Consider the following 18,216-nt stretch of genomic DNA (forward strand, 5'->3'; position numbering starts at 1 on the left):
CCAAAGACATTTGACGCAACCCCACAAATTTCAAAATTCGCGTTGCATGCGAACAACAAGGAAGGAAATATTTTTGCTCTTGTCATCCCGCACATTTTGACAATTGCATATGAGAGTTCGCGTTGGTGCGAGCCAACTACCTGACATCTCTACTCTAATTGCATTGCTCTTGTTGTCTTGTTTTCGCTTTTACCTGTTCTTGTTTTCTTCTCTTTTCAACTGCCAAAGCAAATGTCAAATCATATCAGCTTGCTGTTGTGTGAACACCCGAGATGATATCCGATATCATCTGGCGATATCAGGTGATATGAGGCGTAGTCTGAACCTGGGAGGGAGAAACGGATACGAAGCTGTGTGAGTGTCAAAATGAACCAGAATGAGATGTCAGTGACTGTCAATTTTAACCAAGAAAAAAAAAGCATTTTTTTGCGAAGAGTATTGTTATAACTGAAAGGTATCGCGTAGCTCGAAAAAATATTCATCGCAAACAGTTTTTGTATTCATTGTCGTTTTACAAAATATTTTGGTTTGTTTTTACGTAAAATAATAAATTTCGTAAGCTTTAAGTAATAATCATGCTAGCGTACTTCGATTAATAAACTTGCGCTTCTCATGATTTAAGGCTTTGGTTTCAATTTCGAACACACTTCATCAAGGTCGAACTCAAAACTCTGAGAAAAATTTTATGCAACGGCAAATTGAAAAAAACACAGACTCGAAAAATTAGTCTGAAATATTTGCACATTCAGTATTCCTTCGTTTGAGTCATGCATGCGTTACAGCAAGAAGATAGTTACACGCTATCAGAAAACGAGGCATATGCGTGTTCTCTGTTTTGAGTGTAGTATTCGTTTCTCCCTCCCAGGTCTGAACAAGGCATTACCACATACATAAGACATACGTAACACTCAGGAAGAAATCTTCCAAAAAAGTTGGTACAAAATGAACTACTCGAAAGTACCAACCTCTGTAAAAAAAAACCTCTGTTTGAGTAGTTTATGTAGGTTGTGTACCTGCGCAACCCTGCATTTGTCTCGTTCCCACTCGAAAAATGCAGCATTGATTTTGTAAACAACTTTTTGACAGTTTCGTAAGGGATTTTGTTAAGGGCTCGAGTAGAGCCGCTATGAAGAAAATTCATTCCGTTCATTTTCGTCGAGCAGTTCATACTGGTGTTGGTACCGGGTGATGTGGGGCAAAGAGTACCAAAAAAATCGCCAGTGTTACGTATGTCTAAGTATGTGGCATTACACTGATATCAGGGCTATGCTATAAACGTCAAATCCGATATAAAAGTCGCGTTACCAAATTTTATAGCGGTACCACTGACATTGTGGTACCACTGACGTTGCGGTTCCTCTGACACAGCAAGAAACGACAAGATGTGCCAGTAATGACAATCATCATTGTGATAATTTTGGTAACACCATTTACACGGTAATATCACATACTTAGACATACGTAACACTGGCGATTTTTTTTGGTACTCTTTGCCCCACATCACCCTGTACCAACACCAGTATGAACTGCGGAATATGTCCACTAGGTGACGCACAAGTTAGTCGGAACCATAATTTTCTTAGAATTTTGTATGGAGTGGTACGTCTGTTTGTCTGTAGTCTGAACATGCCATTTCATTCCCACGAACACAAGTGCGCCACCCCCTGGTACGTTCTTAGTCTGCGCACTGGTGTTCGTACGTAACACTGGCGATTTTTTTTGGTACTCTTTGCCCCACATCACCCGGTACCAACACCAGTATGAACTGCTCGACGAAAATGAACGGAATGAATTTTCTTCATCGCGGCTCTACTCGAGCCCTCAACAAAATCCCTCACGAAACTGTCAAAAAGTTGTTTACAAAATCAATGCTGCATTTTTCGAGTGGGAACGAGACAAATGCAGGGCTGCGCAGGTACACAACCTCCATAAACTACTCAAACAGAGTTTTTTTTACAGAGGTTGGTACTTTCGAGTAGTTTGTTTGTACCAACTTTTTTGGAAGATTTCTTCCTGAGTGTTACGTATGTCTCATGTATGTGGTAATGCCTTGTTCAGACCTGGGAGGGAGAAACGAATACTACACTCAAAACAGAGAACACGCATATGCCTCGTTTTCTGATAGCGTGTAACTATCTTCTTGCTGTAACGCATGATGACTCAAACGAAAAAATACTGAATGTGCAAATATTTCAGACTAATTTTTCGAGTCTGTGTTTTTTTCAATTTGCCGTTGCATAAAAGTTTAATATCATGTTAGAACTGCACTGTGGTCGATAATAATCATGGTTTTTAGGTTGTTTACTGAGCAAATGACGCCATATTGCATTAAGATTTTGGATACGGGATACTCATTAAACATCAGACCCCTGACTGCTCTGCCGTGAGATGACAAAGTGACGTAAGTGCCACTTTCTCGAATATGAGTTTTTTATGCCAATTTGTTCATTATTCGAAGGCCTATCTTTTGGTATCTTCCTTTTCGTTGTTACTTATTCGTACGTTGCATAAAATCAAATAAAAAAGAAAAAAAAACAGTGACGTTGGCACACATTTCCATACAATAGTGACGAAGAATTCTTTCGTTTTTGGGCCGTACTGAAAAACTGATCACTTGGATCTACGTCAAAATGTCATCTCACGGCAGTGCTGTGCTTCACACTGCTACGAATAGCGATATCGGCAGATTAGGCAACACTAACAGCAATTTTCTTTATTCCACCAGCTCGCCTCGTTTTGACCTGGAAGCGCACTAACTGCTGTCAAAACTCTTCTTTATTCGCTCGATTTAACCTGGCGTGCTGCCCGAAGCACACTGTAAAATTTGTCAGCTTCAACCAGGGGGCTCTTGTGGCTGTCAAACTCCATACATTTACCATCTACCACTCATTGATTCAGGTATCAGCGTTTCTGGTATCCACTTTTTGGTTGGTTTGCCCTAAAACAAGTGTAATAGAGTAAACGTCCCATTTTGTCGGTAGACTTATTCTCGAGTAAATGTCGTTATAGATGAAAAAAAAAACAAGCGCTCAACATTTGTTTTCAATACAATATGCACTTTCAATGAGTAAGATAAGTTTTGTAACCATTTGAAATGAAATATTACCGCCGTGATGAATTTATGATTGGTAGGCAAAATGTTGACGTTTATAGGCCCCTGGCTTCAACCCACCACCGCACGTGCTTAGTTCGTGAACAATTATCTGGCATCTCTTCTTTACTTGCATCGTAAATCGCGATGCCGTTTTTTTATTGCTCGGCAGATTTGCCCTGACGCAGTGGAATAAAGAAATTCGCTATAAACAGGAGTAAATAGCTCGTCAACTGTCTTCCCTTTGCGGCCATTGTTGTTTGGGGCCCGGCATCGGGGGGTTCGTCATAATGAAGGTACTGTCAAACTTTACACTCGAAATATTTTTCACGTTATAACTACCGGAAAAGTTATGTGAATATTTTCCACTGTCATGTTCACGTAGATTTCTTTGGAGGTTGTAACTATTGAAAAAAAAATAAAAAACCGAAAAATGCACATTTTACCACATGTTCCGCAGACGCTTTTTTTGCGTTTTACCCTTTTTCCTCTGAGATTAGTGGTGAATTTCATTCAATAAGGCAAATAAAGGTGGGGAGATAGCGGGAGAAGAATGCTTATGCTACAAGTATACCATTATAATGTTCATGAAGACAATAATAAACTAAACGTAATCAGGCGAGATCTCACACTCGAAACACGAACCGTGTTGTTCGATTCACGTTGTGACGTTGTTTAGGATTTACTGTCTTATGTTGACTAACTTTTTTTCCGCACCTTCATGTATATCTCGTTGAATAATATTGACATCGATTTTCTGGCAGCTGTTCTCCATGTAAATAATCGAACATTGATTTTTGGGCATTGTTTTTTGACTTCTACGTCATCACTGTTAACATAAAAGAAGCCCTTTAAACCCGAGACTCAAACCATCTCCGCACCTTTCTGTATTCCATTGGTTGCAATCGTCTCTGATTGACGTTTCATCCAGCAAAAACCTTTAGAAGCGCTGTCATCGCTCTGCCAAATTTAGCAGCGAGCGCAAGGGATTGGTATGGTAGCCTTCAAGCGTAACGGACATCTGTTTCTGTACCGTTCATCACAAAACTTTCTTTTATGCCGTCACAATTTGCTTCTATTTGTTTTGGAGCACAATTATTGTACAAAATATCACTTAGAATATCACATTACATACAAAAATCTTGATAAAAAAATTATCCTATATGCTGTCAATAACTGCAGTCAACATTTGGTCGGTTTGCCCGAATCAACATAAGATAAGGGTAAACTGACCATTTTTCGGGTGCCAGTGCCAGTGATGTTGGTAACGCGTCAAATGTATGATAGCTGATAGCGGTGCCATTCCCGTGAGCGAGCGGTACGGTTGAAGTGATGATAGAGCACTGTCAAACGGGGTTTTAGAAGCGCGCCATTAAGGATGCCCTTAGTATGTGGTTTTACAACCCATGTAGTATTCGTGTATTTTCTGTAACCAGCAGCAATGAATTTTTCTAATAACACTTAATAAACTATCATAATAATTTCGGTTTTTTCATGAGAGATAAATTATTAGTTTTTACATCAGTGTTAAACGGTTAAACCCTTAATATTTAAAAATAAACTGGTTTAATTTGGTTGCATCCCGGTCAATTATAATCAATAACACTGGCAACTTTGTTCCATCATCGGCTTTCATAAGAGAGATGCAGATTGAGTTCGAGTTTCGTAGCCTCTTTGAAGAGATTCGTTGATGCATCAAAAATTGCGAGAATTCTCCGAGTAATTTCGTGTGCACGTTTATTTGGCTGGGTGTGTAACAAACTATAGTGCTTTCTCGTTTCGACCAACGAACAGCGTAAGAATGAGCGCACACACAGCTTAAACGAAATGTACAGTTCATTCTCATGTATGCGATAGTGATGGCCGCATTGGAGCCGTTTGGTGTGTGCGCGCGTCTCCTCACTCAGTCAGCTTCAGGAACGCGATGAGTAGACATCGATGTAACGCGTTGTCGTCGTTGTTTCTATCATCCAACAACAGAAAGGAGAAATATAGGAGCATTCAAACAAGCTACAAGAGTGAACGAGCGCCAGAGAGAGATAGAGGCATAGCCCAATGCTCTTGAGTAGTGACTAAAGGAAAAAGGAGTGAATGAAAGAGGCACATCGAGGTCGAAGCAAAGTACACCAAGAAGCAGAAGAGTAGGAAGAAGTGTGTGTCTCTTTCGAAATAGTGTGGAAATTTTGTAGAAATACAAGCCAAGTTTGGAAAAGTGTAATTATCGAAAGAAACTTTTTTGTTTGTTAAATTGTGATCAAGCAAAGGAAGAAAAATGAAACTACGTTTTTTGTTGCGTTATTTGGGTTCAAGATCCATTTCCGGTACGCGATAATATTCCTTCGCTGGCAATGTGAAAAAATATGTGCACAGTTAGAATGGACGACTAATAGTTACAGTTTAAATGTGTCAAGATGGAATTAGTAATTTGATTCATTGTTTGATCTATTTTATAGATATGTCATACAGTGGAACAAATTTGATTTTATGGTTAATTAATTTGTTATGTAGTTCCAGGATTGCAAGTGAAACATAAATTGTTATCCAGCAAAGAATTGTTAGTGATTCCAATCTACGATTAAAAGCAGTTCAACCTACTGGAGTTTGTTTTTACGATCCATTTGCATTTGCTATAGTGTGTGAGAAATTTAAATCAGAAAAGGTAAATTTGGGCAGCAAAATGTCAGTGAAAATATCATTTTCATTCAGTTACAAATCAAAAGCTGTTAAAATTCCTCTTGCCGTATATTTGGGGCACTAAAAAGTTCTTAGAGATAGTTTCTCACAAGTTCCTGAAAATCAACGTCGTGGCTGTTCTAAAAAAAAAAACTGTGTTGCTGCCGTAGCAGCAATATTGGAGTCGTTTCCTTTAGACGGAATCGTTATTCCGATTGGATCCAGAGTTCACATTCGGGCAAGCGGCCAACGCCCCCTGTATTCCAATGCAGGGATAACGATCTGGAGCTGTTCTGCTAATCAGCGTGAATCTAGCGGTCAAACAAGTGCATTTTCTGTGAACAAGTGATTTCTACTTCAATTAAGGAAGGAGGAAATTTTTCCATATTCTATATTGTAAAGTGCATAAATATTTTTGTCAAGAAGAAGAAAAGTCATTACGTTAAGTAGTGCAAACATATAAAATGTTTTGATCCGGGTTGCTCATCCGGACGAGGAAAAAAGCTTTTAACCAAAAAGAGCGTTCCTGGAACATCTCTTTAAAAGCCAAATTCCTTGCGTTCTATCAATAAGTGTTCGGCCAAGTGTTAATCCTTTGGTGTAAGTGTATTTCGCAAATCAGTGTTATAATAACGAAAGAAAAAGGCAGCCTAACAAATTGTGCTCCAGAGTCTTCGGCTCTTGAAATCGTGAATTACGGATGCGGTCATCATTACCAAGAAATGATTAAACTATGTTCTGCACATCGCCATGTGTGAACGTAGTTTTCGTTTAGTCGCGGTCGTTTCAATCTTTAGGCTTAATCCGTCGATTAATCCCAGTTTCGTCTAGCGGCGTGATTTCGTGTTCGTGAAAACAAAACCGTGATTCAAGCGAAAATATCCCTTTTCCCCGTTCCAAATTTGCGCCCTATATCTTGTCGGTAAGTGTTATCAGTGTTTTCCTTTGAAAATTTCACTTCAGTGTGAGCTGGCGGGCCCCAGAACGGAAAATCGCCTCCATGAAGCACCTGAGGCACGATGGTACGCGAGACTCGACATCTTTGGGTAGGGAACTTACCCGAAACAATACGAGAGGACAGGATACGAGAGCATTTTAAAAGGTGAGTTTTTATACCGAGCTAAATGGTCATATTTTAGTAAAAAAAGATTTAATTTTAAAAATTTTTGTTGAATGAACTTTAAAATACATTTTGAAAAATGAAATTTTATAAATATTGTGCGAACGATTGTATGTTCATAGTTATATTTAAAGGTTTCTACTTTTGTTTTGTGCAGTAAACAGCATGCTTGTACGTAACCTTAGTGGTTATTTCTAGTTTTCTGAAGTGATATATTCTATTCGAATATTAAAACCTATAAGACTTTCAACAGCCTCTCTTTAGAATATTGTTTTGGTTTACTCATTCCACATGTATGTATATGTATAATTATGATGCATAACATTTCATAGAAAATTGTTTTATTTTTTTTTCTAGTGTATATATTTTTTTAGAATCGCTCTTTTACTAGCTATAATTTTAGGCAATCAGACATAAAACAGTTTACTATATTTTATATACATCGCTGCCATTATACAACAGTCTTTCGACAAAGCATTCATGTTTTTAATGGTGAATTCATCTGATAAAATGACACAACTACCAAAACCGCATTGATTCACGAATTTACAAATAAATTATGGTGCAAAAATGACATTTTTGATTGATGTTGAAATATGTTTCTATTGAAAAAGTATGATACGTCCGAATCAAATCATTTACTAGAAAAGAACTACGCAGTTTCGTATAACGGTCTTCTCATAGAGCTGGTTTACAAGTGACCAATCGTAAACTGTGTATCTTTCATTGTATCCAATACATAATTGGAGTTTTCTTCGTTTTTAGTCGACAAATTTTGATGCAGTGCCAAAAAGTACGTTCTACAATGTTGAAGCTTCTAGTAAGGGAAATTGTGACTGTCTAAAATCTTTCTTGTCAACGCTATGAAACGTTATTTCATAAAAATTATTTCATGTTATCGTAGAGTTATCACTGCGATTCTAAATTATTGTAATGCATAGATGTGGTGCGGAAAAATCATCAAACCGAATAAAACTAGTAGTAAAATAAAACTAATCGAAAAACGCTAGTTGAAACAGAGCATTAGATGCTGGTAGCTGTTGAAATAAACCTGATGTCTGCTGGAATAAACCAACATCACAAATAATGAAAAGAACAACTTTACCTCATCCCGTGTTCCTGTACACTGCTGCCATCTTTAGTTAAACGTGAAATGTGTGTACAATAAAAGTACTTCACGTCTCGTCTGCTGCTTCCCGCCACTAAATATGACCTCTCAACACATTTTTTTTCTTTATTTCATTCAATTTTATCTCTCCCGCACACGTCACTCAACACACAGGCAAATAATACTCATCATCAGCTATCTTCCCTCCTTTTCTGACAACCTAGATTCGCAGAAAACTTTTCCACTGTTCAGTTCAGCTCGGGCTCGCGGCTTGAACCGGAAGAAGGTGCCACGGGAGCGAGAGAAATTGACAAAGCGAAATCGCAGCACTGCGGTGTGCTGTGGGACTAGTAGTGGTGTGCCTATAGCGTTTCTTGCTGGATGATAGTTATCGGGTTGCAGTACACAGAGGCCCTCCTCCGTTGCTGAGTGGAACCACCATCTCAAAAAGCAACTCACCTTCCCACCATATCCATTAGCACAGGTGCAGCATTACCCGATCTAGTCACAGCTGAACCTAGCTGGTGGAAATGTTCAGTTGAAATAGCTTCAAAGTCTATAAGCGACAAGTTGATTTGCCTATAATTTCAGAAAATAGAGTATTCTGTATTTCCTCCTTCTCCTGATTCATCTACCCTAAAATTTTATGAAATGTTTCTTGGGCGCTCTAGTACATCCTATTTCAACAAAATTGTTTTAGAAAACTGCCTCAAGGAAAAAAAAAATGTTTGAAAATTACGCTCATTTCAAGATGGCTTGACAAAGAATTTTTTTTTTAAAATTCTTTTAGCACCAATATTTAGTGGTTAATTTGTGGTTTCGAAATCCAATTTGTCGTAATTTGTGGTTGAGTAATTTCTGAGAAATTTTCAGAATTTGGTGGTCCCCGTGGCTCTGTGGTTAGCGATGTCGGTCGGCTAGCTCTCCCACACGGTTGTGATATCGGGTTCGATTCCCGATCGAGTCGAGGATCTTTTCGAGCTGGAAATTTTCTCGACTCAGCACTGGGGCACGGTGTATCGTTGTACTTATCCTACACATGCAAAATGTGCCAAAAAAACAACATCGATAACGAAATCACTCAACTAATCTAGTTGCTCGAGACCGCTATTAGCCCCAAGGCTAAGCGTGCGATATTGTTTTTTTTTTTTTCAGAAAACTGAGTCAAGCCATCTCTGAAAATGATTTCGCTTCAATTAAATCGGACAACGATGATATATACATCAATCGAAAGCTCTTAATTTGTGGTTCACGAAAATGTAGTTTTTGTAGGCATAGTTCATATTAAAATAAGTAAAAAACTATTATTAAAATTTTTGAACATTGTTTACCTCTTGTTGTCTACACCGACGGTACGCGGCGTTGGATGAGCATAGTACTGGCACCTGCCGATGTTAGTGCTAGTGGGTTATCTAGAACATATCGACAGTCGTTCATATACACTAAGGTCGTTTTTTACGCGGGGGATGCGTTCCAAATTTGTATGGGTCCGCGTAAAAAACGACTTTTTTGAGTTGCAAATATAACAAAGAAAACCGTCCTAAAACGTTAAAACCTCGTTTGAATATGATAGTGGCCAGTTTAGAGACCAAAATTCAATATTTTAAATTTTGAGTATTTACACCAAAAATTGTGATTTTTTTTTTAAACTGATATATGATCACTCGTGGCCTAAAACGGAAAACGTGATTAAAATGAGGTCGATATCTTGTACCGTTTTTGAGTAATGGAGGAAAGCAACCCGCGTAAAAAGCGACCTTACTGTATACGACATACAGTTATCGCTGCCGTTGAAAGCATTTTTGTTTTATTATTCAGGGGGTGGTTGTAGTAGCATATTCCTGAGACGAGAAAATATCGAATTTTAATTCTAGTCAGGACTCACACCTTTGGGCATTTACCATGCGTTTCAACCGTTCCCTACAGTTCTAATGCCCATTCCCGATCTTCAGGCATCATTCCGGTTTCTAAAATACCCAACAGTCGAATACAGTTGCGTAGTTGGTTAATAAAAATATTATTATATTTATCGAAACAAAAAATTGTTCTTTATTATTATCAGGCTGTAATTTATTCCAAGAGTTAAAACGTATGTGCTAATAGATTTTAACATATAATAGATTTTGTATGAGAATGACCAGATCACACCCCTAGGAGTATTAATTTAGGTTTTTTTTTTTCAAACAATCGGTAAACGGCAAAACTACATTTCCGGAAATGATTCGACCGAAGATTGAGAAAATTACGCTCGCATGTCTACGTAAAACTTCACTTATTTTGAGGAAATTTACGTAAAACACACGGGGGCTTGTCAACTACAAATATCTGCTAATTGATCAACATTTGCATTTCGCAGCAAATCTGCACATATAGTATCCCTGCTGTTTACATACTGTTTCACCTAGAAATACTCAGAGGAAGAGATTCGCGGTGAAAAAAATCGCCAATTCGGCAACTGGGTTTCATATGTCAGAGGTGCCAGATCTCTTTTCAAAGCGCAATGTTGACTAACATTCGACTTGTATAATCGGTGGTGACGGTGAAAGTCCTTAAGAATAGTGAAGTGCTTCGCAAAAACTGTTAAGGTGATATATTTTATGTTTATGTTTAATTTTATACACCTTCACTTATTTTGTTACCTATACACAAGGTTTGTTGAACTCCGGGTAAAAATCACTCATTCATTGGCAATAGAACGAAAAATCGTATAGAAATGAACACGTTCTTTTTTGTACCTGATTGCAAAACCTCTCAATGTGGTGTTACCTTTCTTGTTCGTTTGACTCCAGTTTTGACGGTTCGTTTGGCTCACCGCATATCTCTCCCTATGAGTATCTCTAGTTTCATCATACTCATCGCTACACGAAAGCTTTCTGAGAAAAAATCATCTTGATGGTCTACCAGCGCCGCCTACGGTCGGTGTTGACAACAAGAGGTAAACAATGTTCAAAAATTTAAATAATAGTTTTTTAATTATTTTATTATGAAGTATGCCTACAAAAACTACATTTTTGTGAACCACAAATTAGGAGCTTTCGATTTATGTATATATCATCGTTGTCCGATTCATTTGAAGCGAAATCATTGTCAGAGATGGCTTGACTCAGTTTTCTGAAATTTCTCAGAAATTACTCAACCACAAATTACCACAAATTGGATTTCGAAACCACAAATTAACCACTAAATATTGGTGCTAAAAGAATTAAAAAAAAATACTTTGTCAAGCCATCTTGAAATGAGCGAAAATTACTGATTGTTTTAAGTTGCTATTGACGTATCTGGTACAAGGAAGTGTCTTTCTCATATCATTCAGATTAGCTATTAACTATTGAAGATTTTACTCTTAAAAGAACTATAGTTGGGATGGAGTTAAAAATTCTAAAAGCATTTCAGTTATTGTAGAGATGCGAAAATTAACCCTCTAGTGCCCAAATTAATTTTTAGACGGACTTCGAAAAAATCACTATGAAGCTTTATAAACATTTTTTAGGTTCTTATCAAAGCTTTTTAGAGGTTCAACTGAAGAAAATCGGTTCACAGCAGTCGTGTTGACTGATACGTGAAACTTTTATGGAAAAGGCTAGAAAAAGTTATGGCATCAGGTTAAACAATATTCATCGTAAAATGAACAATTAATAAAATAAAATGAACAATTAATTCAATCGAGACTGAAGATAAAATAATGAAAGACTGAGAAAAAAAATTATAATATAGCAGCTTCAAATGAAACATTTTATCAACGAGCAAATTTTATTACTTTCAAAACCTCAAGCTTCGAGGCGCGAGGTTATAGCGCCAGCTTCGACAAACGGATGGATTTGGGCTCGAATCTTATTAGATGAAAAAAGTTCGATGAAATTTTGACTTTCAAACTTCAAGTTGTTCTGTTGAATACCTTTGTTGTAGATATAACCGTTTTAACAAAGGTATTCACATTATAAAATGCTGCAATCATTCACTAGCGCCACTTGGGAAAAGAATCCCAGACAAATCTGTTTATTAATCAGTTGTTGATTATATTACTTGACTAGCAAAACAAAATCAGCAGAACGAACAGTTGAGAAATTAAAAATTTTGTGTTCATTAAATCCTGCATTTAGCTCAAATGTAAAAATAAATTATCAACTTAAGGGTGTCGAACGTCTTCGGCAATGGTTTTCTTCGGCCCGGTTTTCTGCCGCAGTCTTAAGCAAAAACCTGCCGAAGACGTTCAATAACCTATAACAATAAATGCCCGGTACGCCAACACTACTAAAACGATTATTTTCGCAGCGGGAAGCGGAATTGGCAACTTTTTTCATTCAACAATTAAAATTATTAGCTCTTGTAAACTTCTGAGAAATATCCTTCGATAAAAGATTAATATATTCGAAGCTTTTTACATTAACCCTCTAGTGCCTAGTGCCGCCTTTAGACGGTCTTCAGTTGATGTCCCTTAAACTGGAAGTACAAAGTCAGCAGAACAAAGAGTTAATAGCATGAAAATTTAGTGCTCATTCGATGCTCATTTAATGCCATATCACCGAATTTATTGCTCCATCATTTCTTTGAAAAATGCTCTTGTTTGCTAGCTTAGAAAAAAAAGTTAGCAGACAATATACGAAAATAGCATTTTGAACTACAAAACAGTGCTATAACGGTAAAAAAACATTTAATGCTCATTAAATGCTCTTGAAAAAACCCGATTTTCATGTTGGAAGTACAAAGTCAGCAGAACAAAGAGTGAATAGCATGAAAATTTAGTGCTCATTCGATGCTCATTTAGTGCCATATCGCCGAATTTAATGCTCCATCATTTGACCAGCTAGCAGAACAATATTTTAGAAAAAAAAATATTTAGGCCGTTACAAATTTTATTTTCATTTTATGTCACCCCTTCAAAAATCTTGAATAATGGAAGGGGAAGAAAAAAAGCTCAAACGGTTTTGTTCATTTTATTGGTTTTCCGACAGCATAAATGCTTTATTTTGCAACAAACAAGTCCAGTGACAGCGAGGGTGTCGTCAAAAGGCAAGCTAAACAAATAATAATAATAATGAAGTGTTATTTTTCAACATTTATTTGAGTGCAAGTTACAAACGTCATAACTTGCACACAAACTTTGATCAAAGATATTTCTTTTTTTTTTTCGTCACGGTGTTATTTATAAGCATCGAATGAGCACTAAATTTCCATGCTATTCACTCTTTGTTCTGCTGACTTTGCTTGTCAAAAAAAGAACTGTGGAGCGGTTAAAAACGTTCAATTTAAGCTACAGAGCAATAATGTGAAAAAAACATCGAAATACGTCTAAAAACACTCTACTTTTAAACATTTTTGCTTATATTATTTTCTACATTTATTTTGACATGTAAAAGCTTTACCAAGAAGAATATTTCCCAAGCTTTCAAATGAAACAGATAGAATTACTCTTTAACTCTTTAACGCAACGCTCACGCAGCTTTTTCCAAGATTCGTACCAGTTCGTCGCCCAAGAATGTCACCTCCGTGGACCAATAGACGTCTTCGTTATTTGAAACAACAACGCTCAAGAACTTTGAGGCTCTACTTAAACAACCGAAAAACTGCCACCAAACAGAGATTCATTGAAGCGAGCACCAAATATAATTTTTACAACAGAACTCTCTACGGACCGTACATGATGCGAATGCAAAAAACGTTAAACACTCAGCCAAAACGGTTTTGGGCTTTCGTTAATGAAAAGCGGCAGGGACATGGTATGCCTTCAAGCATGTTTTTGGGCTGCGAAACCGCGAGCTCCACTCAAGCAATATGTAATCTGTTTGCAAAACGTTTTGCTAGTATATTTGACGATGCAGTATGAAGCAATCAACAAATTGAGAGCGCGTTTGCCAATGTTTCTACTGGTATGATTTCAATGTACTGCCGTGATTTTAATACCACAGATATCCTAGCAGCTGTTAAAAAATTGAAGTCCTCGAAAACGCCTGGACCGGATGGAATTCCTTCGACAGTTTAGATAACATACGCCGTTGAACTGTGTGCCCCATTGAAAGCCATATTTGACCTATCCTTATCACAAGCACTATTTCCAGAATGTTGGAAGAAGTCGATTATGTTTTCAGTTCTAGAAAAAAGATAATAAATGCGACGTATCTAACTATCGTTGTCCGTGGAGTTACCTTACTATGTGCTGGTTCAAAGCTGTTCGAGATACTTATGCACGCAGAACTCTTCCAGGCAGCCGAGTAATATATTTCGCATGAGCAACATGGATTCTTCCCCGGCAGATCCATTGTAACTAATCTAACTCAATTCACATCACTGTGCCTCACCTCCATGCCACAAGGGTTTCAAATTGATACAGTTTATACCGACTTGAAAGCGGCCTTTGACAGAGTTAACCACCGTATCCTGCTTGCTAAGTTGGACCGGCTTGGTGTGTCCTCGAACGTTGTCCACTGGTTCGAATCGTATTTAAGCAATCGCCGACTATCTGTCAAACTGGGTTCCGTGGAGTCAGGAGAATTCGGTAACCGATCAGGTGTTCCGCAAGGCAGCAACTTGGGGCCACTACTATTCACCTTTTTTTTCAGTCTGTATTACCTAATCAGAACTCCTGCCGACTATGAACTTCTGCAAAGTGTAATCAACAGATTTTACGACTGGTGTCAACACAACATGATGGTTATTAGTGTATCGAAATGTTCATTGATTACTTTTGCGAGGAAAAAACAACCTATTCAGTGGAACTATCGTATAGGCGATGAAACCATTACCAGAGCTAACGTAGTGCGAGATCTAGGGGTTATGCTTGATGCAGAGTTGAACTTCCGGGAACACTACAGTCATATAATCAACAAATCTAGGCGGAATCTCGGGTTTATTCTCCGGATGACAACCGATTTTCGTGATCCTCACTGCCTGCGCTCCATGTACTATAGCCTAGTGCGGTCTGTTCTGGTAACAGCTGCCATCGTGTGGAGCCCTTTCCGCAGCATCTGGATAACCAGAATCGAAAAAGTCCAATCAAAGTTCATAAAATTCGCTCTAAGACTACTTCCTTGGAGAAATCCAGATGCGCTACCTCCATACGAAGCCCGGTGCAGACTTTTAGGAATGGACACTCTCGAAAAGCGAGGCAATTTGCAAAAAGCGGTTTTCGTCGGAAAGACCCTGCTAGGAGAGATTAATGCGCCCTGGATTCTCAATAAAGTGGATGTGAACGTGCCGCCACGTCCACTGCGTCAACGAAGCTTTTTGAGGCTCCGACAACATAGAAAGGACTACTCACAAAACGGGCCTATTCGAACTGTGTGCGTTCTATTCAATAGATATTATTATTTGTTCGACTTTCATGTTTCCTCTACTGTTTTTCGTGATCGTGTTACAAACTTTTATGTGCAAATATAGTTCTAGTCATTAGTTTTTAAGTATTCATCTAGACTGTTTATCTGATGAATGCAAACAAAATAAATAATAATAATATAACAATAATGATAATAAAAGTTGAATAAATCCAAGTAGAACGTTAGGACGTAAGCGTAGATTTTTTTTTCATCAAATGTGGCCCTCTATCGACCCTTGAAATACTGCCAATAAGGGACCAATCGCTTAAGAAACAAAAATCTAACAAAAACTTTTTGTGTTCTATTTTAAAAACAAAAGTAGTGAATCAAAAATCATTCATCTCATATTTTTTTTCAAAATAAGTTTTTTGGATAGATAATTAAGTTGCCTAAAACTTTTTTGCAGAAGCCTTAAAACTCTTAAGGAAAAACATTTTTCTAACAAAAACTTTTTCATGTTAAATTTTTTTGCTTAGAGAAAAGTTGTAGAGGGATGGTTTTTTAGAAAATTGTCTTTTTGAAAGTTTTTTTGAAAAATTTAAAGAAAATTAAATTTGAAATCTTGTACTAAAAAAATTGTTTTCAAAAACAAAAAGTAATATTAAAAGTATCGATCATCCCAGATTTTTGTTTTTCAAAATGATTTTGGGTAGACAATTTCGTTGCCTGAGCTTTTTTCAACTTGCTGTTCTGTATCACTATCTGGGATACCCGTGGTCCCCGTGGCTCAATGGTTAGCGATGTCGATCGGCTAGCTCTCCCACATGGTTGTGATATCGGGTTCGATTCTCGATCAGGTCGAGGATCTTTTCGAGCTGGAAATTTTCTCGACTTAGCACTAGGGCACGGTGTATCGTTGTACTTATCCCACCGTGCGAAATGTGCCAAAAACAATATCGATAACGAATTCTCTCAACTAATAATCGAGTTAATCAAGACCGCATTAGCTCCCTACAGGTTAGCAAGCGATATTGTTTTTCCTGTATCCCAGATTCTGTATATCGGCTGATGCAAACAGCAAGCCTTGATAAGCTCCGCTGCGATACCATCTTTTCAAGCTGATTTGTTGTTCTTGAGCTGCTTGATAGCAGCAGCAGGGGCAGTATGTCTTCCTCATCCGCCATGCTGACAAAGTCTTTGCTCCTGCCGTCTTGGTAATCTGCCCCTGTGACAACCGAAAGTCTTTGGCGCGTTTTGACTACCATGATAGGTTTGAACGTCGGTAACATCCAAGAAGCGCTTTCCGTCAATCACAACGTGATCGATTTGCGATTCAATCTGTTGTAGTGATCTGCCGGTGTACCGATATGGAAGGGTATGCTCAAGAAATCTTACGATGTCTTACAAGGGGGGAGGGGGGGTTGAGAAAGTGGAAAAATATGCTTACGTAATTATTGAACGACCCCTTAGCCCTCTTCAAATGTTTGTTCCAGTCTCTCCTAAAAAACCCTGTACACGAGGTACAAAAGAGTTTAAAACCCTCAAGTCCTTTTTTTCTGTGTAGCAACACAAAAACTGTTGTTCTAACTACAGGCTACCTTTGCGTTAGCTCTCCACATTTCCCTCTCGCCTGGTATGAAACCGACATTAGCATGTGGCTAAAGATTCTGCTCCAATTGAATCGACAAAAACCGTCAAAAACGAAGGAAAGTAATTTAGAGATGGAATAGTACTCTAGATAGTATCAAACAATATCGCACGCTTAGCCTTGAGGCTAATAGCGGTCTCGAGCAACTAGATTAGTTGAGAGAATTCGTTATTGATATTGTTTTTTGGCACATTTTGCATGTGTAGGATAAGTACAACGATACACCGTGCCCCAGTGCTGAGTCGAGAAAATTTCCAGCTCGAAAAGATCCTCGACTCGATCGGGAATCGAACCCGATATCACAACCGTGTGGGAGAGCTAGCCGACCGACATCGCTAACCACAGAGTCACGGGGACCACCTAGATAGTATCAGAAATATTGAATAAATCATTGAGAGTTTGGCTTAATCCGCTGCATCTTATGGAAGATAAAAAGTCTCCAAATAGCAAGGGTCACGCTAACATCCCTCCCCTTTTCCCACCTGATTGTAAGGACGTGGCCGGCGTCGTTATTGATTCTTGAAAGTATTGACTCACTAAAACTTGTACAATGATAATGGTCGGTCACTCCCAGCCTCATTCAGTTGATTCACTGTGCAATTTTACTGATTCGGATCGATCACGGAGTGCAACCATTGAAATGTGCAATCAATCAAGCTGAGCTAAGCTGCATCTTATGGAAGATAGATAGTATAGAAAAATATGAATCGTTTGTAAATCAAATTTGCTGTATGCCGTGTGCTCCAACTTAATGTGTCAACTGTGCGCATCAAACAGTTGCTTACGAAAAAACTTCATTTATGTTTTTTAAAGACTTGACGCGGTTCCGAGTTGGCTAAGGGCACAATTGTCACAGGAAGTGGTAAAAAGCTACAATCTTCATTTATTTTCAGTTTGAGCTCTAAGGCAACTCTGTGTTGACAAGTGATCGACAAAAGCGAAAAAACTGGAAAAACAAGAATGATTATGCTAGTATTGTGAATTTTGATGCTTTTAGCCAAGTTCAGAGATTTAAATGAAGTTTTCCCTTAAGCAAACGTAGAAACGACGAACCCGACGAATAAATAACCTGCGGTTTTTTGACGCACTGTCGAGCTTGCTAGGGGCAGCAAAATTCACAGGAACGGTTTAGCTATAATAGCTATAATCTTTCTTTTTTTCCAGTTTGATAGTTCGAGACTCCTCTTCCTTTTTGAAGGGAGGGGTCCCATACAAATGAAAAACAAATTTCTTCACATCTCGAAAACTAACCAAGCAAATGGAACTAAATTTGGGATATGGATGCGCAGGGGTAGGGGTAACAAGTATGTCCATATTGGTTCGACA

The 18,216-nt window shown here is 38.1% G+C and overlaps 1 protein-coding gene across 9 annotated transcripts in view; it reads left to right on the forward strand.

Moving 5' to 3' along the window:
* The first annotated feature begins 4,970 nt into the window (after nucleotides 1-4,970).
* Nucleotides 4,971-18,216, forward strand: part of LOC129727944 (location of vulva defective 1-like) — a 150,565-nt gene continuing 137,319 nt past the window's right edge. Inside the window, exons 1-3 of one of the 9 annotated variants that reach the window (XM_055686242.1) lie at nucleotides 4,971-5,305; nucleotides 5,600-6,364; nucleotides 6,586-6,866. In XM_055686242.1, the coding sequence (XP_055542217.1) occupies nucleotides 6,784-6,866 (83 nt within the window). In that variant the 5' untranslated portion in view covers nucleotides 4,971-5,305; nucleotides 5,600-6,364; nucleotides 6,586-6,783. Of the gene's footprint in view, nucleotides 5,512-5,544; nucleotides 6,867-18,216 lie in introns of all 9 variants that reach the window. The other 8 variants (XM_055686247.1, XM_055686245.1, XM_055686248.1 and 5 more) reach the window with 8 other exon arrangements.

Source organism: Wyeomyia smithii, chromosome 3 (genome assembly GCF_029784165.1).
Source record: "Wyeomyia smithii strain HCP4-BCI-WySm-NY-G18 chromosome 3, ASM2978416v1, whole genome shotgun sequence".
In the NCBI taxonomy this organism is placed as follows: domain Eukaryota; kingdom Metazoa; phylum Arthropoda; class Insecta; order Diptera; family Culicidae; genus Wyeomyia; species Wyeomyia smithii.